The sequence below is a fragment of the Scyliorhinus canicula genome, chromosome 10 (assembly GCF_902713615.1).
Source record: "Scyliorhinus canicula chromosome 10, sScyCan1.1, whole genome shotgun sequence".
NCBI classification, from domain to species: domain Eukaryota; kingdom Metazoa; phylum Chordata; class Chondrichthyes; order Carcharhiniformes; family Scyliorhinidae; genus Scyliorhinus; species Scyliorhinus canicula.
Window position 1 is genome coordinate 138822571 of NC_052155.1, and position 27471 is coordinate 138850041.

The 27471-nt window shown below is 48.1% G+C and overlaps 1 protein-coding gene across 1 annotated transcript in view; it reads right to left on the minus strand.

Moving 5' to 3' along the window:
* Positions 1–5058: 5058 nt before the first annotated feature.
* The window catches only part of LOC119972954 (tumor necrosis factor receptor superfamily member 11B-like), a 48598-nt gene continuing 26185 nt past the window's right edge, over positions 5059–27471 (minus strand). Inside the window, exons 2-3 of the mRNA XM_038810484.1 lie at positions 13248–13463; positions 5059–5364 (exon numbers count right to left, since the gene is read on the minus strand). Of these exons, the coding sequence (XP_038666412.1) occupies positions 5069–5364; positions 13248–13463 (512 nt within the window). The 3' untranslated portion in view covers positions 5059–5068. The remainder of the gene's footprint in view (positions 5365–13247; positions 13464–27471) is intronic.

The following is a 27471-nucleotide window of genomic DNA, read 5'->3' on the forward strand; positions in this document are numbered from 1 at the left end:
AAGGGATGAAGTCCTACAATCAGAATTTAGGGAGTTAGGAGATAAGTTAAAAAGTAGGACCTCAAAGGTAGTAATCTCAGGATTGCTACCAGTGCTACGGGACAGTCAGAGTAGAAATTCAAGAATAGTCAGAATGAATACGTGGCTTGAGAGATGGTGCAGGAGGGAGGGGGGTTGAGTTTTTTGGGACATTGGAACCGGTTCTGGGGGTGGTGGGACCAATACAAACCGGATGGTCTACACCTGGGCAGGACTGGAACCAATGTCCTAGGGGGTGCTTTTGCTAACACTGTTGGGTAGTTTTTAAACCAATGTGACTAAGGGGAAGAGTAGACAGGGAAGAGATGATGAACACAAAGGTGGTCTGAGGTGCATTTGTTTTAATGCAAGATGTGTAGCAGGTAAGGCAGATGAACTTAGGGCTTGGATCAGTACCTGGGAATATGATGCTATTGGTATTGCTGAGACTTGGTTGAGGGAAGGGCAGGATTGGCAACTGAATATTCCAGGGTATAGGTGCTTCAGGAGGGATAGAGAGGGAGGTAGAAGGGGTGGAGGAGTTGCATTACTCGTCAGAGGTGATATCACAGCTGTTATTAAGGAGGGCATGATGGAGGATTCGAGCACTGAGGCAATATGGGTGGAGCTGAGAAATAAGAAGGGTGCAGTAACATTGTTGGGACTTTACTACAGGTCTCCTAAAAGTGAGCACGAAGTAGAGGTACAAATATGCAGACAGATTATAGAAAAATGTAGGAGCAATAGGGTGGTTGTGATGGGAGATTTTAACTTCCCCAACATTAAATGGGATTCGTGTAGTGTTGGAGGTGTAGATGGAGCAGAGTTTGTAAGGAGCATCCAGGAGAGTTTTTTAGAGCAGTATGTAAATAGTCCAACTCGGGAAGGGGCCATACTGGACCTGGTATTGGGGAATGATCCCGGCCAGGTGGTTGAAGTTTCAGTCAGTGATTACTTTGGGAATAGCGATCACAATTCCGTAAGTTTTAGAATACTCATGGACAAGGACAAGAGGGGCCAAAAGGAAGAGTGCTAAATTGGGGCAAGGCAGAGTATAACAAAATTCGGCAGGAGCCAGGGAATGTGGATTGGAAGCAGCGATACATCCACATTTGAAATGTGGGAGTCTTTTAAGGAAAGGTTGATTAGAGTGCAGGACAGACATGTTCCTGTGAAAATGAAAGATAGAAAATGGCAAGATTAGGGAACCATGGATGACGGGTGAATTTGTGAGACTAGCTAAGATGAAAAAGGAAGCATACATAGGATCGAGGCAATTCAAAATTGATGAAGCTTTGGAGGAATATCGGGAAAGTAGGACGAATCTCAAACGCGCAATAAAGTGGGCTAAAAGGAGTCATGAAATATCTTTGGCTAACAGGGTTAAGGAAAATCCCAAAGCATTTTATTCGTATGTAAGGAGCAAGAGGGTAACTAGAGAAAGGATTGGCCCAGTTAAAGAAAAAAGAGGGAATTTATGCATGGACTCAGAGGAAATGGGTGAGATTCTTAATGAGTACTTTGCATCGGTATTCGCAAAGGAGAGGGACAAGACGGATGTTGAGGCTAGGGATGGATGTTTAAATACTCTCGGTCAAGTTGTCATATGGAAGGGGGAAGTTTTGGGTATTCTAAAAGACATTCAGGTGGACAAGTCCCGAGGACCGGATGGGATCTATCCCAGGTTACTGAGGGAAGCGAGGGTCGAAATAGCTGGGGCCTTAACAGATATCTTTGCAGCATCCTTGAGCACGGGTGAGGTCCCGGAGGACTGGAGAATTGCTAATGTTGTCCCTTTGTTTAAGAAGGGTAGGAGGGATAATCCAGGGAATTATAGACCTGTGAGTTTGACGTCAGTGGTAGGCAAACTGTTGGAGAAGATACTGAGGGATAGGATCTATTCACATCTGGAAGAAAATAGACTTATCAGTGATAGGCAGCATGGTTTTGTGCAGGGAAGGTCATGTCTTACAAACCTAATAGAATTCTTTGAGGAAGTGACAAAGTTAATTGATGAGGGAAGGGCTGTAGATGTCATATACATGGACTTTAGTAAGGTGTTTGATAAGGTTTCCCATGGCAGGTTGATGGAAAAAGTGAAGTCGTATGGGGTTCAGGGTGTACTAGCTAGATGGATAAAGAACTGGCTGGGTAACAGGAGACAGAGAGCAGTGGTGGAAGGGAGTGTCTCATAATGGAGAAAGGTGACTAGTGATGTTCCACAGGGATCCGTGCTCGGACCACTGTTGTTTGCGATCTACATAAATGACCTGGAGGAAGGTATAGGTGGTCTGATTAGCAAGTTTGCAGGTGATACTAAGATTGGTGGAGTTGCAGATAGCGAGGAGGACTGTCAGAGAATACAACAAAATATTGATAGATTGGAGAGTTGGGCAGAGAAATGGCAGATGGAGTTCAATCCAGGAAAATGCGAGGTGATGCATTTTGGAAGATCAATTTCAAGAGCGGACTATATGGTCAATGGAAGGGTCTTGGGGAAAATTGATGTGCAGAGAGATCTGGGAGTTCAGGTCCATTGTACCCTGAAGTTGGCAACGCAGGTTGATAGAGTGGTCAAGAAGACATACAGCATGCTTGCCTTCATCGGACGGGGTATTGAGTACAAGAGTTGGCAGGTCATGTTACAGTTGTATAGGACTTTGGTTAGGCCACATTTGGAATACTGCATGCAGTTCTGGTCGCCACATTACCAGAAGGATGTGGATGCCTTGGAGAGGATGCAGAGGAGGTTCACCAGGATGTTGCCTGGTATGGAGGGTGCTAGCTATGAAGAAAGGTTGAGTAGATTAGGATTGTTTTCGTTGGAAAGACGGAGGTTGAGGGGGGACCTGATTGAGGTCTACAAAATTATGAGAGGTATGGACAGGGTGGATAGCAACAAGCTTTTCCCAAGATTGGGGGTGTCAATTACAAGGGGTCACGATTTCAAGGTGAGAGGGGGAAAGTTTAAAGGAGATGTGCGTGGAAAGTTTTTTACGCAGAGGGTGGTGGGTGCCTGGAACGCTTTCCGGAGGTGGTAGAGGCGGGCACGATAGCATCATTTAAGAAGCATCTAGACAGGTATATGAATGGGCGGGAACAGAGGGAAATAGACCTTGGAAAATAGGAGACAGGTTTAGATAAAGGATCTGGATCGGCGCAGGCTGGGAGGGCCGAAGGGCCTGTTCCTGTGCTGTAATTTTCTTTGTTCTTTGTTCCTCCACAGTAGTCTTCAATACCGGGCCCCCGCAAGGCTGCGTACTTAGCCCCCAATTATACTCCCTGTACACACATGACTGCGTGGCAAAATTTGGTTCCAACTCCATTTACAAGTTTGCTGACGGTACGAACATAGTGGGCCAGATTTCAAATAACAACGAGTCAGAATATAGGAGAGAGATAGATAACCTATTGGAGTGGTGTACACACCCCTGTCAGCATCAACGGGGCCGAGATGGAGATGGTTAACAGTTTCAAATTCCTAGGGGTACACATCTCCAAAAATCTGTCCCGGTCCACCCACTGTGGGGCTGTGTTTCCTGTCAACTAGCATACAGGGCTATGGACCAAGTGCTGGTAAAACGGGATTGGACTGGATAGATGCTTGATAGCCAGCACAAGCAAGATGGGCCACAGGGCTTTTCTGCATTGTAAAGCTCTCTGACTCTTCAGGTGGTGTGGGGGGGGTTTGGGAGTTTTGGGGGTGGGGGGTTGTGAGGGGTGTCGCCGGGGGGGGGGGAGGGGGGGGGGGGAGTTGTGGAGAGATATCCCGCCCTTTGTGTTCCACATTGCTAATGGATTTCAGACACTAAAGTCAGTAAATTTAGTTGCCACTTTAGATGTACCTTTTTTTTGTAAATTGCAACTCATTTCCAGGAAAGCACATGAAGTGAGGATTAATTGCCTAACTATCAAGTTTAGCTAGTTCAATGTCCACTTCCCGAGATCTGATGCTGTAGTGATAGAAACTGTTTAAATTGGTGGTGAGTCATCAAGATCAGCAACATTCACCAACACAATGTGAAGATGTATCACCCAGGTCAGCAGATTACATTGCCAATGCATCTTTGAAACTGCATTGAAAATGAAAATGAAATGAAAATCGCTTATTGTCACGAGTAGGCTTCAATGAAGTTACTGTGAAAAGCCCCTAGTCGCTACATTCTGGCGCCTGTCCGGGGAGGCTGGTAGGGGAATCAAACTGTGCTGCTGGCCTGCTTGGTCTGCTTTAAAAGCCAGCGATTTAGCCTTGTGAGCTAAACCAGCCCCTAGCTAAACTAGCCCATTGTGAACACATCAGCAAAATTAATTTGACGGGAATGCAAGAGTCCCGACCCAGCACTTTCCTTTCCAACTATATTTCGGAGTGTTCCCGCATGTGGTTGGCAGCTGATTTTATTCGATGATTAATTTTGACGAGCATATTCAAATGCCTTAAAAGGTTTTTTTTGCCCCTGCCTATGAACTGTTATAAATCAATAGCAAATGGAAGATGATCAAATTTGTGTGCAGAAGGTCAAGCAAAGGTTCAGAGACATGTTGGATTAGGTCTCTGACACCAGTGTTCAGGCAATCAGAATTCCATTTTAATCCTGACTCATTAGGGGCAGCAGGGTAGCATGGTGGTTAACATAAATGCTTCACAGCTCCAGGGTCCCAGGTTCGATTCCCGGCTGGTTCACTGTCTGTGTGGAGTCTGCACGTCCTCCCCCTGTGTGCGTGGGTTTCCTCCGGGTGCTCCGGTTTCCTCCCACAGTCCAAAGATGTGCGGTTTAGGTGGATTGGCCATGCTAAATTGCCCGTAGTGTCCTAATAAAAGTAAGGTTAGGGGGGGGGGGGGGGTTGTTGGGTTACGGGTATAGGGTGGATACGTGGGTTTGAGTAGGGTGATCATGGCTCGGCACAACATTGAGGGCCGAAGGGCCTGTTCTGTGCTGTACTGTTCTATGTTCTATGTTCTATTACACCAAGTGTGCTTCTGATGATGGTTTCAATGCTGCATTGTGTCACAACCTCAGCAAACAATCATGCCAGATTTGATGCTGGTCTGTCACGCTCTATTTATTCGAAGCCGGCGCAAGAGCTTTTTGTAAACATTCCGAATGTTGGCTTCTTTCAGGCCGTGCATTAGGCCTTTCACAGTATCCACGTGAACGTTTACAATTTTCCATTGTTTCAGAAGATGGAAGGTTTGAACATGATCCGCACTCGTCCCCTCAGCCCTTTCCAAATGTCGGGTGTTCATTTTCTTCCCAGGTAAACTCTCCATTAGTATTCTCAGCTGCTCAGAAGTTAGTTTCTGACGAGCAATAAATTTAAAGACGGCCTGATCACAGAGTGCAATTTCTAAGGAGAATAAGAAAGCATATTGAGGATGACTTTATCAATCAGTTCCATATTTGAGATTTTGACCCAACAAAGTTGGGTTCACAACTTTACCATTCCAGCTATGCAACTTCAGCTGACATCAGATTAAAAAGGAATTAAGAAATTAATTCTGAGTTCTTGTTAAAATAACAGTGCTCCAACAATGATATTGTCAGGCCACAAAATGTCCATTTCAGTTAGGCTCCCGAGAAAGGCTGGTGGCATCGATCAAAGTGAAAATTGACAAGGATTGGAATGAAGTGACCATGATTATTAGTAAATTAACTTGTTGAGTTTACTCCCTTCTGTGCATCCACAACAAGGCAGAGAAATTAGCTTTGACTCTATGGAGGAACCCAATTGAATGTTCAAGAATTAAGTGCAACATGTTAAAAACTGGGCTAATGATATTTTCAGTCTTCCTAGACTATTATTCTTTATAATAAAACAAACTTGTGTGTCCTGCTTGGAGTCTCACCTTAGCAGAAATGTAACTTTCCAATCTTTCTGTTAGAAAATCAATATTTGTGCTCAACTGCTCACACAACTTGCATATCCTGTAAGTATTTTGCATCATAATGGACGAGCAAATTTATTCGCTAAAATCAAATGTTGTTGGCTGCGCCACATATTTATGTTGGATGAGTAAGTTTTAAATTAAATGTATGAGTGCGATCGAACCAAATTCTGTCGAAGTGTGGTAGCGAGCGGGAATCGTCAGGTATTTCCCGATGGCCGACTCAGCAAGGCTGTCACCGGTATCTAACGTTAATTAGGCCAGTTAACGGTGCCCCACGGGCTTTATGCTGCAAATGACGGTCCCGCCAGCTGATTTGCCTGGACCGTGCCTGGCAACTCCCCGCTAACGAGAGGGAGCAGCACTTAAACCTATCCCTCAGCGCAAATTCCAGGCAGCCATGCCACCGCACAGACCATCGCCACGATTCAGGGATGCCAGTCTGGCCAAGTACATGGATGCGATGAAGTCCACGAGGGATATGCTTTTCACCCGAGGGCTTCTGAGAGTCAACCACAGGGCAGCCAGTGCTGCCTGGGAGGCAGTGGCAGTGGCCGTCAGCTCGGGGATTGTGACCAGGAGAACAGCCACCATAGAACATAGAACATAGAACGATACAGCGCAGTACAGGCCCTTCGGCCCACGATGTTGCACCGACATGGGAAGTCAAAAACTAAAGGCCATCTAACCTACACTATGCCATTATCATCCATATGCTTATCCAATAAACTTTTAAATGCCCTCAATGTTGGCGAGTTCACTACTGTTGCACGTAGGGCATTCCACGGCCTCACCACTCTTTGCGTAAAAAACCTACCTCTGACGTCTTTCCTATATCTATTACCCCTTGTTGCACGTTTTACTTGAGTGTATTACGCGTTTATTGGAGTGTATTAACACGCCTCCGTTTAAAGGCCGTGTGCTTAACACTGCTACAGCTCTGTGTGTGTATTTTCAGCTCGGAGTCGCCAGGTGCCGTATATAGACACCTCACAAGTATTTCAAGGTCAGGTTCAGAGTAATAAAACTATACACCGATTAGTAAGTTCAAACGATTAATATTTATTATACAAATATAATAAATACGCATGCATACGCTAAAGACTAATACTTATTACTACTATTAAACGACTAAATACTTATCTAAGTAGGAACCAGCAAGGTCAGGGGACAAGGCCTTTGTTCCTTTCTGGGCTGCACCTTCTGTTCACTAATAGTCGAATACTGTATAAGTAATGCCGGGTTCACGTAGCGAGCGTCGTTTTGGCACTTACTGAACGATGGCTGGTGCTCAACGGCTGGTGATGGGAGACAGGATCAACGGCTGGAGTCGGAGTCAGGATACAACAGCAGATCTGGGCCGGAGTCAAAACAGCAGTCCAAGCCGGAGCAACAACAGACAGCGAGGCCAGAGCAAAACAGCAACGGAGCCGGAGCACAACAGACAGAACCATGTGCGGGGTCTATCTTTATAGGGCCCCCAATGTCCGTGCCTTTTCGGGGCGGGCCTTTACCTGCCATGTATCGATTGGGTTATTTCCCAATCGATGTCTTACAAATCCCCCAATCTGAGGGTCTCTTCTCGATGGGTGGGGCGGTCTCTAGGGTCTTTTGTGATGGATACTTCTGGTGCCGTTTCGTCTGGGCGTCCACTCAAAGTATCCATTCAAACCCAAATGTTGCTATTGTGTGTGCCCAGATCTGGATTGCCTCATTACTATGCAAAGCGTTTTGCTATTTACACCTTTGGTTGAGATCTTCCACCTGGCCATAAACTAGTTTCGTTACGTGCAGAATGCTAATTAGCCTTTGCAGACTGCTTGTCCTGGCTAAAACTGTTTTCTCCCTACAGTCTTAGCAGTTCTCCATTTTGTTAGCCCAGTGTCCATCTTAGGTGGCTACACCCTCAATTTAAGGCTATGTCCCCTCGTGCTAGCCACCTCCATCCGCAGGAGAAGGCTCTCACTGTCCACCCTATCTAACCCTCTGATCATTTTGTATGCCTCTATTAAGTCACCTCTTAACCTTCTTCTCTCTAACGAAAACAACCTCAAGTCCATCAGCCTTTCCTCATAAGATTTTCCCTCCATACCAGGCAACATCCTGGTAAATCTCCTCTGCACCCGTTCCAAAGCTACCACGTCCTTCCAATAATGAGGCGACCAGAACTGTACGCAATACTCCAAATGCGGCCGTACAAGAGTTTTGTACAGCTGCAACAATGACCTCATGGCTCCGGAACTCAATCCCTCTACCAATAAAGGCCAACACACCATAGGCCTTCTTCACAACCCTATCAACCTGGGTGGCAACTTTCAGGGATCTATGTACATGGACACCGAGATCCCTCTGCTCATCCACACTGCTAAGAATTTTACCATTAGCCAAATATTCCGCATTCCTGTTATTCTTTCCAAAGTGAATCGCCTCACACTTCTCTACATTAAACTCCATTTGCCACCTCTCAGCCCAGCTCTGCAGCTTATCTATGTCCCTCTGTAACCTGCAACATCCTTCCGCACTGTCTACAACTCCACCGACTTTAGTGTCGTCTGCAAATTTACTCACCCAACCTTCTGTGCCCTCCTCTAGGTCATTTATAAAAGTGACAAACAGCAATGGCCCCAGAACAGATCATTGTGGTACGCCACTCATAACTGAACTCCATTCTGAACATTCGCCATCAAACACCACCCTCTGTCTTCTTTCAACTAGCCAATTTCTGATCCACATCTCTAAATCACCCTAAATCCCCAGCCTCCGTATTTTCTGCAATAGCTGACCGTGGGGAACCTTATCAAACGCTTTACTGAAATCCACATACACCACATCAACTGCTCTACCCTCGTCTACCTGTTCAGTCACCTTCTCAAAGAACTCGATAAGGTTTGTGAGGCATGACCTACCCTTCACAAAACCATGCTGACTATCCCTAATCATATTATTCCTATCTAGATGATTATAAATCGTATCTCTTATAATCCTCTCCAAGACTTTACCCACAACAGACGTGAGACTCACCGGCCTATAGTTACCGGGGTTATCTCTACTCCCCTTCTTGAACAAAGGGACCAGATTTGCTACCCTCCAGTCCTCTGGCACTATTCCTGTAGCCAATGATGACATAAAAATCAAAGCCAAAGGCTGAGCAATCACTTCCCTGGCTTCCCAGAGAATCCTAGGATAAATCCAATCAGGCCCCGGGGACTTATCTATTTTCACCTTGTCCAGAATTGCCAACACTTCTTCCCTACGCACCTCAATGCCATCTATTCTAATAGCCTGGGTCTCAGCATTCTCCTCCACAACATTATCTTTTTCCTGAGTGAATACTGACGAAAAGTATTCATTTAGTATCTCGCTTATCTCCTCAGCCTCCACACACAACTTCCCACCACTGTCCTTGACTGGCCCTACTCTTACCCTAGTCATTCTTTTATTCCTGACATACCTATAGAAAGCTTTTGGGTTTTCCTTGATCCTACCTGCCAAAGACTTCTCATGTCCCCTCCTTGCTCGTCTTAGCTCTCTCTTAGATCCTTCCTCACTTCCTTGTAACTATCAAGCGCCCCAACTGAAACTTCACGCCTCATCTTCACATAGGCTTCCTTCTTCCTCTTAACAAGAGATTCCACTTCTTTGGTAAACCACGGTTCCCTCGCTCGACCCCTTCCTCCCTGCCTGACTGGTATGTACTTATCAAGAACATGCAATAGCTGTTCCTTGAACAAGCTCCACATATCCAGTGTGCTCAACCCTTGCAGCCTACTTCTCCAACCTACACATTCTAAGTCATGTCTAATGGCATCATAATTGCCCTTCCCCCAGCTATAACTCTTGCCCTGCGGGGTATACGTATCCCTTTCCATCACTAACGTAAAGGTCACCGAATTGTGGTCACTGTTTCCAAAGTGCTCACCTACCTCCAGATCTAACACCTGGCCTGGTTCATTACCCAAAACCAAATCCAATGTGGCCTCGCCTCTTGTTGGCCTGTCAACATATTATATCAGGAAACCCTCCTGCACACATTGTACAAAGAACGACCCATCTAATGTACTCGAACTATATCTTTTCCAGTCAATATTTGGAAAGTTAAAGTCTCCCATAACAACTAACCTGTTACTTTCGCTCTTTTCCAGAATCATCTTCGCCATCCTTTCCTCTACATCCCTAGAACTATTAGGTGGCCTATAGAAAACTCCCAACAGGGTGACCTCTCCTTTCCTGTTTCTAACCTCAGCCCATACTACCTCGGAAGAAGAGTCCCCATCTAGCATCCTTTCCGCCACCGTAATACTGTCCTTGACTAGCAACGCCACACCTCCCCCTCTTTTGCCCCCTTCTCTGAGCTTACTAAAACACCTAAACCCCGGAACCTGCAACACCAATTGCGGCAAGAAGCTCAATGACCTCCACCTGGCCGCATGGGTGAGATGACATCTGCCCCCTGACATCGGCCCCACCTGCCATCCCCCTCACCCCCTCCAGGTGACTCTGCGCCTTGCAACGCCCCCCCCCCCCCCCCCCCCCCCCAGTGACTCTGTGCCTGGCACTACCCCACCAGCACAATCGGTGGGGAAAGGGCCCGGATGGGCAGCGGGTTGCCAGATCTCCAGATCCTCACCCCCTACTAGGAATGAGCCCTGGACGTCACGGGGGTGGCCAAGAACAGATCAGTCACTGACATCAAGCTTAGCCTATGCCGCAGGGGTTTTCATCAGCCCTTGGAAAGAGCATCCCACTGAAGCCCATACCTCCACCCTATCCCAGTAACCCCACCTAAACCTTTTGGACACTAAGGATAATTTAGCATTGCCAATCCACCTAACCTCCATATCTTTGGATTGGAACGGAATCATAGAATCACTACTGTGCAGAAGGAGGCCATTCGATCCATTGAGTCTGCACCGACCCTCTACAAGAACACCCTACCTAGGCCTGCAACCCACCCTATCCCGCAACCCAATCTAACCTTTGATCATTAGGGGGTAATTTATCATGGTCAATCCACCTAACCTGCACATCTTTGGACTGTTGGAAGAAACCAGAGCAGGGAGGGATGGCGATGGGGGTGAGGGGAAAGGGAGAGGACATGAGGAGGGGAGTATGGTTGTGAGGGAGTGGTGGGTAGAATGGGGAGAGAAGGTACAATGATGGACAAAGCCACGTCCTATGAGAAGTGGGCAAGGGTGATGTCCTCCCTGGTCCTCTGGCATTGCCAGACCCTTGCCACCTCCACCTGTCCTCCATCCTCCGGCTGGTATCACAGGTACTCCCCGGGAACCTCCTCTAGCCCTTCTTGCTTCAGCTCCTCCTCATCCTCTTCCTCAGCGTGGCCATGTGGTCTTCTTCCTCCACATCCAGCATGTTGCCCCACTGTTATGCCAGGTTGCAGAGGGCACAGCAGACCACCACAAAGTGGGTGACCTTCCAGGAGTGTACTGCAGGGCACCATCAGAGCAGTCAAGGCATCGGAACTGCATTTTCAGCAGTCCGATGCACTGATCAATGACAGACTGTGTGGCCACATGGGCCGTGTTATACTGGGTCTCCACATCAGTCACCAGCCTCCGTACTGGCGTAATTAGCCAGGATCTAAGCACTTATCCCCAAGAGCCAACCGGCCATCCTGGAGTGACCTTTGAAGATCGCTGGGGATCTCTAACTGCCCCAGAATGTAGCTGTCGTGCTCATTCCCTGGGAGTGTGTACACACGGGCATGACCTTCAGGCGGTGGTCATACATAAGCTGGATGTTCAGGAAGTGGAACCCCTTCATGTTGATGAAGGTCACTCCCGGACTGTCCAGTGTGCGCTAGGTGACATGCATGCCATCTATTATCCCCAGAGCAGGGGGATCCGGCAATGGCGGAGAATCCTGCTGCCCGGCATCTTGTTGTGCTTGGTCCAGGTCAAAGTTCATACAGTTTTCTTGCTGGGCAACCAGGGCATCCCTGACTTCACGGATGCACTTGTAGGCTGTTGGTTGGGATATTTCACACAAATCTCCGCAAATGAACCCAAATCATAAAAGTTCAGGGCTGCGGTGACCTTGATAGCCATTGGGAGCGGATATCCTCCTCCTCCACATGGTGTCAAGTCCGCAAAGACATGGCACAGGTGCTGCACCATTGTCTTGTTAAGGCGGAGCCTCCTGCGGCACATGCTGTCTGACATCAGTTCGAAAGATCCTTGACACCTGTTCACCCTGGACCAGCACAACCCCTCCCTCTGGATCCTTCCCTGGCCTGATGGGCATCCGCTGCAAATATTACCTGGACCGGACTCTGGTTCCCTCCCCAGTTCACAAACACACCCTTTGGTTGCGGACATGTTTCCAGTGCTGTGGTCCAGTTCTTGGGTATTAGAATGTTGGCTGCCTCCTCTGGTGTTGCTGCCTCCAGAATTCTGGCAAGGTGACTGGGCCTCACAGTCTCATTGGGATGCTCGGCAGTAACAACCGCCTGCTTTATGGCTCGTCAACCCACGGGAATTCACTTGGGAGCTGTGAAGTGCTCACATTACAAGAATTGTCAATTCCCTATTAGCAATAGCCTTCAGTTGAGTGACCTGCAGCCGCCAGAGTCAGTGGGAGTTAAAGGGACCTTCACCATATTACCATGGACGGTGCACTGTCACAACAGGGGTGGCCAGTGGGACAGTTTGCCAACAGCTGGAGCTTCCTCCATTATGGGTATACTCAATTAGGGAGGTGGCACGGGGGACGTGCAGGCGCTGGACCCCCCCCCCCCCCCCCCCCCCCCCGATCAGCCCAGGTGTGAACCCCCGGGGTGTTCCCCCCCGACTACCTGATTGCCTGGATGCCTGCTCAGCTCCTCAGATCCCCACAGCAGCCATTCTGCTGGCTTCACGTTATTAAATAGGTGTACTGAATGGTTTCTCCGTGACCACTCACTGGGGAGTTGGTTAGATCATGTGTGGCAGTTCGGTAGGCCATCCTTCGGGTTGATGGTATGGAGATTAGATTTAATTGGTGATTATTGGTTTCTCGCCATGCGTGATCCGAGCATCGCCAACGAAAGAAGGCAGGTTAGATGGGAAACCGATCAGCAGCCGGTGTGCTTCCTGATTTCCGCCTCTCCCTCTATTTAACTGGCCCGCTTGTTTCTGCGGCTGGTGCGACGAGGCCGGTAGATCGCACCCGATATTTTAACTTGTTACTCAGCATTTTCAATTGCAGTTAAGTGCGATACCAACTCTTTCATAAGCTTCTTCTGAATTAAATGAAGCTTTTAAAAAAGTTGTCAATGTTTCAAATCATTAAACGATCCAGAAGTTGAAATTTTGTTAAGTGCTATTTTATATAGGAGACAAATATTTACCTTTCTTTATTGGTGGGTCCGAACACTCTAAGCTTAATGCATCTCTGTTGTGACATGGCTTGCACACGTTATCTTGAAATGCATCTCCTTGGAGAACCTGCTTCAAGCCAAGTACAGTGCAATTTGTATGCCTTTGACAGGGCTGGGTGGCAGAACTATTCATTGAGAAGAAACCCTTTGGACACTTCATGCACTCTGTGTTGAAATATGAAGTTCCTGAAGAAAAAAGAGAAAGTTAGAAACATATAGAGAAATATCACAATTTCTTCAATCACTGCCATAAATCTCAGTGTTTAATACAGCACTATAAGTCCAAAGATGTGCGGGTTAGGTGGATTGGCCATGCTAAATTGCCCGTAGTGTCCTAATAAAAGTAAGGTTAAGGGGGGGTTGTTGGGTTACGGGTTATAGGGTGGATACGTGGGTTTGAGTAGGGTGATCATGGCTCGGCACAACATTGAGGGCCGAAGGGCCTGTTCTGTGCTGTACTGTTCTATGTTCTATGTTCTATGTTCTAAATAACCTGTAGCATCAATTAATCCTGGTAATGTTCCCTATAACTTCATAAATCTAATAAGCTATTCTGTGTAAATTTGTTCTGCCTAAGTGGTTAGAATGTGGAACTTGCAACCACAAGGAGTGGCTGACGCGATTAACAAGTTACCCAGGAGCTAGATAACTCCATGAGAGAGTAAGGAATGGAAAGATATACTGACACAGTGGGATGAAATAGGATGTAGGGAAGCTCAGATGGATCAAATTTAGTAAAAGGCAAAGCAAATAAATCTTAATTTCAATGCAACGGAGGTTAACAAAGGAAATAATATTTTTTGCTTGGAATAAATCAATTGCTGATAGAATTAATAATTGAAAAAGCAATGATGAGGTCAGTAGATATTCCATTTGTCAAAATGAATTTCTGGCAGCATTGGGCTCAATCTGCCATCCTCGACCGGGAACACAGCACGGCCCATAGATGTTGGGTGAAGCCTCCCGTGGGCTTCCTGGCAACCAGTACACATCGTGAGATCTTCCCAGATCTCGCGTGGCGTCGAGTTCAGGATCACGCCCACAATGGACGTGACCAAACCACACTCGCTTAATTAAGTTTTAAACCTACTTAGGTGAGCTCACCCGGGATCCATCGGCCTCCCCAGGAAGGCCCCAGCTGGGTGTTCAGTACTGGTCCACACAAAAATGGACAAGGCAGAATGGCACCGGGGTCAGGGAGTGGGGGGGGGGGGGGGGGGGGGGGGGTGTAGGCTCTTTGGGCCATCGGTCAGGGACAGTGCAAGGTAGATGCCTGACCCTTCCCCTGGAACGTGGGCACCTTGGTACTGTCAGGTTGGCACCTTAGCAATGCCACAGTGCCTGGCTGGAAATGCAAGTGTGCCAGGGTGGCACTGTCAAGGACCTGGAGCTGAAGGGGCCATGTCCATGAAAGACGGATGAGAGGGGTATGAAGGGTGGGGTGTGCAGTGCAGGTAAGAAGGGCCTCTGGGATGTTGGGGGGGGTTGAAGGGTGGGGGGCCTGGAAGGGGTGGGCTTATAAGGGAGTGTGGGGGGGCCTGAAGAGGGGAAGCCCCAGGGACCCCACAGTGTGGTGTCATCACCTGGGTGATGTTGAATAATGCCCATAATTGTGAAGGGTGACACTGTCCATGGTTGGGGTAAGTGGGGGACCCACAAGCTCACTTAGAGATCGGAGCACCCTTCCAAAATAGCGGCCCAATCTCTGAGGAGCCGGCCTGGCCGGCTAGTTCAGGTCCCCAGTGATGAAAATAATTCCAAGTGTGGGCTAAACAGGTGAGAAACTCCCCGGGGTCCCAAAAGTGACTTAAGCATGGTTAGATAGCGGTGTGGAACTTCCCAACAGAGCCGGCGGGAAAATCCCAACAAAACCCACCACAAATGACAGATAGAAACATTTGCTTCGATCGCGCCCATTATCTGTTTTCATTAATCATAGAATTTACAGTGCAAAAGGAGGCCATTCAGCCCATCGAGTCTGCACCTGCTCTTGGAAAGAGCACCCTATCCAAGCCCACACCTCCACCCTATCCCCACAACCCAGCAACCCCACCCAACACTAAGGGCAATTTTGGACACTAAGGGCAATTTATCATGGCCAATCCACTTAACCTGCACATCTTTGGACTATGGGAGGAAACCGGAGCACCCGGAGGAAACCCACGCACACACGGGGAGAATGTGCAGACTCCGCACAGAGAGTGACCCAAGCCGGGAATCGAACCTGGGACCCTGGAGCTGTGAAGCAATTGTGCTTAGCTAGCCTATTACATGTTGTAACACATTATAACATTTCCCACCTTCTGCATGTGCCGGTGTTTCTTTCTCTCTTTTGTTTACTCTTTTTGTTTTGATTCTTTTTAATTTTCCCCATATCGTGGTCTTCAAATCGCACAGATTTGAAATAGTTACAGGAATACTAAAACAGTGACAGACAATGGTAATGGATTTCATAGGTTGAGGTGAGGAATGAAAATAATTTTAAAAAGAAGCAGTTTTGATATTGTTCCCAGCGAATGACTGCTTCACCGATCTCTAGCATCAGGCCACATCATTCACAAAGCTTCTTTTTAGAAGCACAATACCCAGTTATATTTAGACATTGAATCCATCCAGAAAGCTGACCTTAATTCTCTTTCTCCAGTAATTGTCATGTATGTGGAGCCCCTTTTATTCAATTTTTAAGAAATGTATGTTATTCAAACACTTTCATCTCATAGCAATCCGTGATCTGGTCTTCATAAATTAAGTCAATATGGCTCTTATTGGCCTGTATGTTTCTCGTGAAAGCATTTATTTTGGCTTGGTTCAGCCATTCTATGTTAAAATCCCGACAAACGAGCATCTCTCCGTTAACACTTCTCCTCGTTTTCCAACGACATACTGATTGAATTTTAAAAAATTTGTTAATGGGATGTGGGCATCACAGGCTGGGCCAGTATTTATTGCCCATCTCACTTTGGAGCATCGGTGATGCTGAGGAGGTCGTGGATAGCACGTTCAGTGAGTTGGTCACACCGCAGATTCGGATTGGTGACGGAGACAGGGAATGGGTGACCAAAAGGCAGAGAAAGAGCAGGAAGGCAGTGCAGGTGTCCCCTGCGGTCATCTCCCTCCAAAACAGGTATACCGTTTTGGATACTGTTGGGGGAGATGACTCACCAGGGGAAGGCAGTAGTAGCCAGGCTCATGGCACCGTGGCTAGCTCTGCTGCACAGAAGGGCGGGAAAAAGACTGGCAGGGCTATAGTCATAGGGGATTCAATTGTAAGGGGAATAGACAGGCGTTCCTGTGGTCGAAAACGAGACTCCCGAATGGTATGTTGCCTCCCGGGTGCTCGGGTCAGGGATGTCTCCGATCGGCTGCAGGACATACTGAAGGGGGAGGGTGAACAGCCAGTTGTCGTGGTGCATATAGGCACCAACGATATAGGTAAATAAAGGGATGAGGTCCTACAATCAGAATTTAGGGAGTTAGGAGATAAGTTAAAATGTAGGACCTCAAAGGTAGTAATCTCAGGATTGCTACCAGTGCCACGGGACAGTCAGAGTAGAAATTCAAGAATAGTCAGAATGAATACGTGGCTTGAGAGATGGTGCAGGAGGGAGGGGTTCAGATTTTTGGGACAATGGAACCGGTTCTGGGGGCGGTGGGACCATTACAAACCGGATGGTCTACACCTGGGCAGGACTGGAACCAATGTCCTAGGGGGTGCTTTTGCTAACACTGTTGGGGAGGTTTTAAACTAATGTGGCAGGGGTGTGGGAACCAGATTAGGAAGTTAGAGGTCAGTAAAGAAGCAGCAACAAAAGCCAGTAAGGTACGAGACAATAAACTCAATGTGACTAAGGGGAAGAGTAGACAGGGAAGAGATGATGAACGCAAAGGTGGTCTGAGGTGCATTTGTTTTAATGCGACAAATGTAGCAGGTAAGGCACATGAACTTAGGGCTTGGATCAGTACCTGAGAATATGATGCTATTGGTATTACTGAGACTTGGTTGAGGGAAGGGCAGGATTGGCAACTGAATATCCCAGGGTATAGATGCTTCAGGAGGGATAGAGAGGGAGGTAGAAGGGGTGGAGGAGTTGCATTACTCATCAGAGATGATATCACAGCTGTGATTAAGGAGGGCATGATGGAGGATTCGAGCACTGAGGCAATATGGATGGAGCTGAGAAATAGGAAGGGTGCAGTAACATTGTTGGGACTTTACTACAGGCCTCCCAAAAGCGAGCATGAAGTAGAGGTACAAATATGCAGACAGATTATAGAAAAATGTAGGAACAATAGGGTGGTTGTGATGGGAGATTTTAACTTCCCCAACATTGAATGGGATTCGTGTAGTGTTGGAGGCATAGATGGAGTAGAGTTTGTAAGGAGCATCCAGGAGAGTTTTTTAGAGCAGTATGTAAATAGTCCAACTCGGGAAGGGGCCATACTGGACCTGGTATTGGGGAATGATCCCGGCCAGGTGGTTGAAGTTTCAGTCGGTGATTACTTTGGGAATAGCGATCACAATTCCGTAAGTTTTAGAATACTCATGGACAAGGACAAGAGGGGTCCGAAAGGAAGAGTACTAAATTGGGGAAAGGCAGAGTATAACAAAATTCGGCAGGAGCTAGGGAATGTGGATTGGGAGCAGCTGTTTAAGGGTAAATCCACATTTGAAATGTGGAAGTCTTTTAAGGAAAGGTTGATTAGAGTGCAGGACAGACATGTTCCTGTGAAAATGAAAGATAGAAATGGCAAGATTAGGGAACCATGGATGACGGGTGAAATTGTGAGACTAGCTAAGATGAAAAAGGAAGCATACATAGGATTGAGGCAATTCAAAACTGATGAAGCTTTGGAGGAATATCGGGAAAGAAAGAATCTCAAACGCGCAATAAAGAGGGCTAAAAGGGGTCATGAAATATCTTTGGCTAACAGGGTTAAGGAAAATCCCAAAGCATTTTATTCGTATGTAAGGAGCAAGAGGGTAACTGGAGAAAGGATTTGCCCACTTAAAGACAAAAGAGGGAATTTATGTGTGGACTCAGAGGAAATGGGTGAGATTCTTAATGAGTAATTCTTTGGTTAGGCCACATTTGGAATACTGCGTGCAGTTCTGGTCGCCACATTACCAGAAGGATGTGGATGCCTTGGAGAGGGTGCAGAGGAGGTTCACCAGGATGTTGCCTGGTATGGAGGGTGCTAGCTATGAAGAAAGGTTGAGTAGATTAGGATTGTTTTCGTTGGAAAGATGGAGGTTGAGGGGGGACCTGATTGAGGTCTACAAAATTATGAGAGGTAGGGATAGGGTGGATAGCAACAAGCTTTTCCCAAGAGTGGGGGTGTCAGTTACAAGGGGTGATGATTTCAAGGTGAGAGGGGGAAAGTTTAAGGGAGATAGAACAGTACAGCACAGAACAGGCCCTTCGGCCCTCAATGTTGTGCCGAGCAATGATCACCCTACTCAAACCCACGTATCCACCCTATACCCGTAACCCAACAACCCCCCCCTTAACCTTACTTTTTAGGACACCACGGGCAATTTAGCATGGCCAATCCACCTAGCCCGCACATCTTTGGACTGTGGGAGGAAACCGGAGCACCCGGAGGAAACCCACACACACACGGGGAGGCCGTGCAGACTCCGCACAGACAGTGACCCAGCCGGGAATCGAACCTGGGACCCTGGAGCTGTGAAGCATTTATGTGGTGGAAAGTTTTTTACGCAGAGGGTGGTGGGTGCCTGGAACGCTTTACCAGCGGAGGTGGTAGAGGCGGGCACGATAGCATCATTTAAGAAGCATCTAAACAGGTATATGAATGGGTGGGAAGAGAGGGAAGTAGACCTTGGAAAATAGGAGACAGGTTTAGATAAAGGATCTGGATTGGCGCAGGTTGGGAGGGCCGAAGGGCCTGTTCCTGTGCTGTAATTTTCTTTGTTCTATCTCTAATTGCCCTTGAAAAATGAAAATCGCTTTATTGTCACAAGTAGACTTCAATGAAGTTACTGTGAAAAGCCCCTAGTCGCCACATTCCAGCACCTGTCCAGGGAGGCTGGTACAGGAATCGAACCGTGCTGCTGGCCTGCTTGGTCTGCTTTCAAAGCCAGTGATTTAGCTGAGTGAGCTAAACTAGCTCCTGTCTAAACCAGCCCCTGTTAAGGGGCACTTAAGAGCACTTAAGGGGCACTTAAGAGGGCACTTAAGAGTCAACCACATTGTTGTGGATCTGGAGTCACATGTAGGCCAGGCCAGGTAAGGACGGCAGTTTTCCTTCCCCAAAGGACATTCGTGAACCAGATGGGTTTTATGACAATCGACAATGGTTTCATGGTCAAGATTTTTATTGAATTCAAATTTCACCATCAGCAGTGGTGGGATTTAACCTGGGTCCCCAGAGCATGACTCTGGGTTGCAGGTTTACTATGCCATCGCCTCCCCTTAAATGTTAAGTTTAATGTTCTGTCAAGGGGCCTTTTTTTTTTTGCCCTGTACCTGTGCTGTTTGTTTTCAAGGTAACAGCTATTTGCTCATTCCATGATTTATTTTGTAATTTTTAGCAGTTTTCTATGAGGAGATCTTCAGATCAACCCATTAACTTCCTCTTTATAACAGGTAAATTTGTTTTTTACTTTGTCAGCTTGTTTTCCTTTCAGTTTTCAGTTCTGGCGAAGGGTTCTACCTGCGACGGCTGCCGTTTCTCTTTACAGTTACTGACTGACCTAATGTGCATTTCTAACATTTTCTGGTGTTTCAGATTTACAACATTGCTAATTCTTCTTTTTTTAATGTTGTCTGAATTAGCCCATCTGTTACAACAGCCAGACTGACAGGAAATGTTCATTGTTTCGATCACATTAAAACAGTGATTGACATTAAGTGACACAAATTACTAAGAAATGGAAAACCCTAAACAAGTTTGATGCCAACTTGGCATCAATAGTGGGAAAACTGATGGAGGTCATAGTACAGGATGAGATAAATATACACTTAGACAAAAATAAGTAAAATCAAGAGCAGGTCATGTCTGACAAATTTTATTCTGTTCTTTGACGAGGTGACACAGGTGCCATAGATGTTGTATATTTGGACTATCAGAAAGCGTTTGATACATTGCTCCATGGCAGGTTGGTTAGAAAATTTAAAATGCTTGGCAATGATGGGTTCTTGGCAGCATGGATTAGAGGTTTGCTGAGATAGGAACCAGAGGGTAGATATAGATGGGAATTTCTCAGGCTGGAGACCAGTTGAAAGAGGTGTTCCATTGGGCTCAGTGTTGGGTCCCTTGATTTTTCTTATTTATATAAATGATTTAGAAGTGGGTGTTAAGAGCAAAATCTCTAAACTTGCAGATTCTACTAAGATAGAGAGAGAGAGAGAGAGAGAGAGAGAAATACAACACAGAACAGGCCCTTCGGCCCACAATGTTGTGCTGAACTTTTATCCTAGGTTAATCATAGAATTTTGGACACTAAGGGCAATTTGTCATGGCCAATCCACCCAACCTGCACATCTTTGGAGAATAATTGTGAAGATGATGCTGAGCAACGTCAGAGGGACATTGACAAGTTGGCCAAAGGGACAGAAACCTGGAAGATGAATTTCAATGCAGCGAAATGTGAGGTAACGCATTTTGGTAGAAGGAACATGGGGAGACAATATCGGCTCAATGGTACAAATTTGAGGGGAGTACAAGAGCAGAGGGACCTTGAGGTTCAAGTGCATAATTCTCTGAAGGTGGCCAGGCAAGTTGAAACAGTTGTTAAGAAGGCTTCGAGGATCTTGGGTTACAAAAAGAGACATAGTGTATAAGAATATGGAACTGATAATCTATAAATCATTTGTCAGACCACATTTGGAGTACTGTGTTCAGTTCTGGGCACCTGATTTAAGGAAGGACGTTAAAACCCTCGTGAGAGTGCAGAGGAGATGTACTAGATTGATGCCAGGAATAATAAAAATAAGCTTTTATTGTCCCAAGTATGAAGTTACTGTGAAAAGCTCCTAGTCGCCACATTCCGGTGCCTGTTCGGGTAAGCTGGTATGGAAATTGAACCCGCGCTGCTGCCTTGTTCTGCATCATAAACCAATTATTTAGTCCACTGAGCTAAACTGAGGGGTGGGATTCTCCGAGCCGGCGCACGGCCGGAAAATAGGTGTCTATGCCGAAACGGCCCACAATGCCGTTCCGACGCTGTTTTTAGAATCTCCACTCCCCTGAAAATTGCGCCGCCAACGACGCGGCGTCCCGAAGGGGCCAAAGTCCCGATGGCATGGTCAGAGGTCCGAGGATGCCAGGGCGTGGGGGCACCCGGGCTGGCGAAACAGTATTCAGTTAAGATTTTGCCCTTAGACGCGGCATTGGAAAATTATTTTTAATGTATGTTTTGCTTGAAGGGTGGGAGGAGGGACATAGATGTGGCGGTAAGGGGCAGCATAGAGGCGATGGCAGGGCGCAGCATAGAGGTGATGGTAGGGGGCAGCATAGAGGTGGCAGTAGGGGGCAGCACAGAGGTGGCAGTAGGGGGCAGCACAGAGGTGATGGTAGGGGGCAGCATAGAGGCGGTGGTAGGGGGCAGCACAGAGGTGACAGTAGGGGGCAGCATAGAGGTGGCAGTAAGGGGCAGCACAGAGGTGACAGTAGGGGGCAGCATAGGGGTGATGGTAGGGGGCAGCATAGAGGTGGCAGTAAGGGGCAGCATAGAGGTGATGGTAGGGGGCAGCATAGAGGTGATGGTAGGGGGCAGCATAGAGGCGGTGGTAGGCGGCAGCATAGAGGCGATGGTAGGGGACAGCATGGAGGTGACAGTAGGGGCAGCATAGAGGCGGTGGTAGGGGGCAGCATAGAGGCGGTGGTGGGGGGCAGCATAGAGGTGATGGTAGGGGCAGCATAGAGGCGGTGGTGGGGGCAGCATAGAGGCGGTGGTGGGGGCAGCATAGAGGTGACAGTAGGGGGCAGCATGGAGGTGATGGTAGGGGGCAGCATAGAGGTGGCAATAGGGGGCAGCATAGAGGCGGTGGTAGGGGGCAGCATAGAGGTGATGGTAGGGGGCAGCATAGAGGCGGTGGTGGGGGCAGCATAGAGGTGACAGTAGGGGGCAGCATAGAGGTGATGGTAGGGGGCAGCATAGAGGAAACAGTAGGGGGCATCATAGAGGCGGTGGTGGGGCAGCATAGTGGTGGTAGGGGGCAGCGTGGTGGTAGGGGGCAGCATAGAGGCGGTGGTGGGGGCAGCATGGAGGTGACAGTAGGGGGCAGCATAGAGGCGGTGGTGGGGGCAGCATAGAGGTGATGGTAGGGGGCAGCATAGAGGCGGTGGTGGGGGCAGCATGAAGGTGACAGTAGGGGGCAGCATAGAGGCGATGGTAGGGGGCAGCATGGAGGTGACAGTAGGGGGCAGCATGGAGGTGACAGTAGGGGGCAGCATAGAGGTGATGGTGGGGGCAGCATGGAGGTGACAGTAGGGGGTAGCATGGAGGCGATGGTAGGTGGCAGCATGGAGGTGATGGTAGGGGGCAGCATAGAGGTGACAGTAGGAGGCATCATAGAGGCGGTGGTGGGGGCAGCATGGAGGTGATGGTAGGGGGCAGCATAGAGGTGACAGTAGGAGGCATCATAGAGGCGGTGGTGGGGGCAGCATAGAGGTGGTGGTAGGGGGCAGCATAGAGGCGGTGGTGGGGGCAGCATAGAGATGGCAGTAGGGGGCAGCATAGAGGCGGTGGTGGGGGCAGCATAGAGGTGGTGGTAGGGGCAGCATAGAGGCGATGGTGGGGGCAGCATGGAGGTGACAGTAGGGGGCAGCATAGAGGCGATGGTAGGGGGCAGCATGGAGGTGACAGTAGGGGGTAGCATGGAGGTGATGGTAGGGGGCAGCATAGAGGTGATGGTAGGGGGCAGCATGGAAGTAGGGGAGAGGAGATTATAACTATAAAGGACAGCTCACCAAATCATTCTTGATCAAATTTTATCTTTGATGGCAGTCAGGGAGATCTGTGTGACTCAAATAATTATTTTTTTGATTTTCCAATTAAGGGGCAACATAGCATGGCCAATCCACCTAATAATAATAACTTTTTATTGTCACAAGTCTGAAGTTACTGTGAAAAGCCCCTAGTTGCACATTCCAGCGACTGTTCAGTTAAGCTGGTATGGGAATTGAAACCACGCTGCTGGCCTTGTTCTGCATTACAAACCAGCTATCTAGCCCACAGAGCTAAACCAGCCCTTACCCTGCACTTCCTTGGGCTGTGGGGGTCAGACCCATGCAGACACTGAGAGAACGCAAATTCCACATGGACAGTGTCCCGGGGCCGGGATCGATCCCAGGTTCTTGGCACCATGAGGCACAGTGCTAACCATGCCTCCCTGGGCGGCACGGTAGCACAGTGATTAGCACAGTTGCTTCACAGCGCTAGGGTCCCAGGTTCGATTCCTGGCTTGGGTCACTATCTGTGTGGAGTCTGCACATTCTTCCCGTGACTGTGTGGGTTTCCTCCGGGTGCTCTGGTTTCCTTCCACAGTCCAAAGATGTGCAGATTAGGTGGATTAGCCATGATAAATTGCCCTTAGTTTGGGTGGGTTTGCTGGGTTATTGGATAGGGTGGAGGTGTATGCTTTTCAAGAGCCGGTGCAGACTTGATGGACCGAATGGCCTCCTTCCTGGTATGGAGGGTGCTAGCTATGAAGAAAGGTTGAATAGATTAGGATTGTGTCCGTTGGAAAGACGGAGGTTGAGGTCTACAAAATTATGAGAGGTATGGACAGGGTGGATAGCAACAAGCTTTTTCCAAGAGTGGGGGTGTCAGTTACAAGGGGTCACGATTTCAAGGTGAGAGGGGGAAAGTTTAAGGGAGATGTGCGTGGAAAGTTTTTTACGCAGAGGGTGGTGGGTGCCTGGAATGCTTTGCCAGCGGAGGTGGTAGAGGCGGGCACGATAGCATCATTTAAGATGCATCTGGACAGATATATGAACGGGTGGGGAACAGAGGGAAGTAGATCCTTGGAAAATAGGCGACAGGTTTAGATAAAAGATTTGGATCGGCGCAGGCTGGGAGGGCCGAAGGGCCTGTTCCTGTGCTGTAATTTTCTTTGTTCTTTGTTCTTGTTCTGAAAAGTGTGAGGTGTTACACTTTGGAAGGTGCAATTTGACAAGGAAATATTCAATGAATGAAATGAAAATTGCTTATTGTCACAAGTAGGCTTCAATGAAGTTACTGTGAAAGGCCCCTAGTCGCCACATTCCGGTGCCTGTTCAGGGAGACTGGTATGGGAATGGGACCACATGGGGAAGTCCTGAGGAATAAAGAGTCCTTGGTGTGTTTGTAAATAGATCGCTGAAGGCAGAAGAGCAGGTTAATAGGCTGGTGAAGAAGGCATATGGTATACTTGCCTTTATCAATCGTGGCATAGATTACAAAATCAAGGAAGCCATATTGGAGTTATACAGAGCATTGGTGAGGCCACAGCTGGGGTACTGTGTGCAGTTCTGGTCGCCACATTATAGCAATGTTGTGAATGCACTAGGACGGGTGCAGAGGCGTTTCACCAGGATGTTGCCTGGGATGGAACAATTTAGTTATGAAGAGAGGTTGGATAGGCCTGGGGTGTTTTTGCTGGAGCAGCGGAGACTGAGGGGTGACCTGATCGAAGTGTACAAGAATATGAGGGGCATGGACAGGGTGGATAGAAACATAGAATCATAGAATTTACAGTGCAGGAAGAGGCAATTTGGCCCATCGGCAACAGTTGTTCCCCTTAGTTGAAGAGTGGGTTACGAGGGGATGCAAGTTCAAGGTGAGAAGTGGAAGGTACAGGGGGGATTTGAAGAGAAGCCTTTTTGCCAGAGGGTGATGACGATGTAAAATGCACTGCCTGGGAGGGTGGTAGAGGCGGGTTGCCTCACATCCTTTAAAAAGTGCCTGGATGAGTACTTGGCAGGTCTTAACATTCAGGGCTATGTGCCAGTGCTGGCAAATGGGATTAGTATTGGCAGATCAAGTGCCTTTCACGCGGCGTGCAGACTTGATGGACCGAAGGGCCTTTTCTGCACTTATTTTTCTGTGATTCTGAGATTGCCCTCCAGCCCCTCCTTGTCCGGTGCCTCCTTGTCCTGCTCCTCCGTGGAGATGGCCACATATTCCTCCTCCTCCACATCCAGCACATCGCCCCGCTGCTGTGCCAGGTTGTGGAGGACACAGCAGTTCACCACAAAGTGGGCGACCCTCTGAAGGGTGGGCTGCAGTGCACCAGCAGAGCGGTCGAGGCGTCGGAACTGCATTTTCAGCAGTCCGATGCAGTGACAGACCAGGTGGCCGCATGGGCCTCATTGTATCAGGTCTCTGCATTGGTCACCAGCCTCCGTACTGGTGTCATTAGCCAGGACCTCAGTGAGTGCCCCATATCCCCCAAAAGCCAACCGGTCATCCCATGGTGGTCCTTGAAGAGGCCGGGGATGCCTGACTGTCCCAGGGTGTAGCTGTCGTGGACATTTCCTGAGAAGTGCCCACACACGTGCATGGTCTTCATGTGGTGGTCACACACAAATTGGATATTCAGGGATTTGAACCCCTTCCTGTTGACGTAGGGCATTCCCAACACGATATGCGTGCAATCTATCAACCCCTGGACTACGGCATCCCATCGGTGGCGGCGAATCCTGCTGACCTCAGCATTCAGGCACAGTGTCCAGGCATCACAGTCTGATTGGGATGCTAGGCAATGACTCCTACATGCTACATGGCCTGCCATCCATGGGAATCCAATTGAGTTGTGTGAAGTGCTCCCTGAACTGTAATTGCCAATTCCCCATTGGCAATAGCCTTCAGCTGCACGGCCAGAGGCCTCCCCAGTCAGTGGGAGATTTTGGTGGTCAGTGGAGCAGACAGGCAGGAGCTACAGGTTCACACGGTCAAGGAGTTGGCATGACTGACCAGCATGCAGTTCTCGTTTTTGGTCTTTCCCAGTATTTAATGCCTAAATCACGCTCTTGCTCAAGGCAATGCGGCCACTGAATCACGCCCTTAAACTTTCTGTGAACTACTTGGTGTGGACTCCTTTGTGGCTTTATAAAACTCCTCTCCTCTCATTTCTTCTGGGATGCTTGATTATAGGTGCTTGTGGGTCATTGACAGTGACTATTCTTTTATTTTAAATTTACAGTACTCAATTCTTTTTTTCCAATTAAGGGGCAATTTAGCGTGTCCAATCCACCTACCCTGCACATCTTTTTGGGTTGTGGGGGTAAAACCCATGCAGACACGGGGAGAATATGCAAACTTCACATGGACAGTGACCCAGGGTCGGTATCAAAGCTAAATCCTTGGCGTTGTGAGGCAGTAGTGCTAACCACTGCGCCATTGTGCCACCCTGACCTTTGTCATAATATACATCTATGTATATGATGGAGTGCAGACAGGCAATGATTGACACACAGGATGACCAGTGAGCATACAGAACACAGCAGCCAATCACCAGACAGGACACGGCCACTATAAAGCCAGAGGGCACCAGTTTTCCCGCTCTCTCGGGATCCAGCCTCTGAGACAGTCAGAGCTCGTGAGCAGCAGCTAGAACAAGGACCATGTGGTAGTCAGTTAGTCTGGTCAGGTTAGCCTCAGGTCTCCAGTCAAGTCAGTATAGTGTCAACCCACAGTTAAGCATGTATTATAGTTAGTTCGTCAATAAAATTGTGTTGCATCTTTTCAAGTGTTGGAAGCCTGTCTCTCTCCACACTGCTTCAAACGCAGTCCACATAGACTCAGCTTACTCAGCACATCATGGTACCAGTGAGTCATGCTGAGTCATCCGGTAACATGGACAGCTTCCGCCCTCCCCCGCAGCTCCGCATCGCCGGCAATCTCGGTGCAAACTGGAAGATATTCAAACAGAGGTTCCAGCTATATCTTGAAGCCACCGACCTTGAGGCCGCATCGGATACCAGGAAGATCGCGCTCTTCCTTTCTACAGCCGGGGACCACGCTATCCACATCTACAACTCCCTCACATTCACTGAAGGCGAGGACAAGATGAAGTTTCAAACAGTCCTGCTGAAGTTCGACAGCCACTGTGTCACGAGGTCAGTGAGAGCTTTGAACGGTATGTTTTTCCAGCAGAGGCTGCAGGGTAAGGATGAACCATTTCAGTCATTTTTAACCCATCTCCGCATCCTCGCGTAGTCATGTAACTATGACTCGACAACTGAT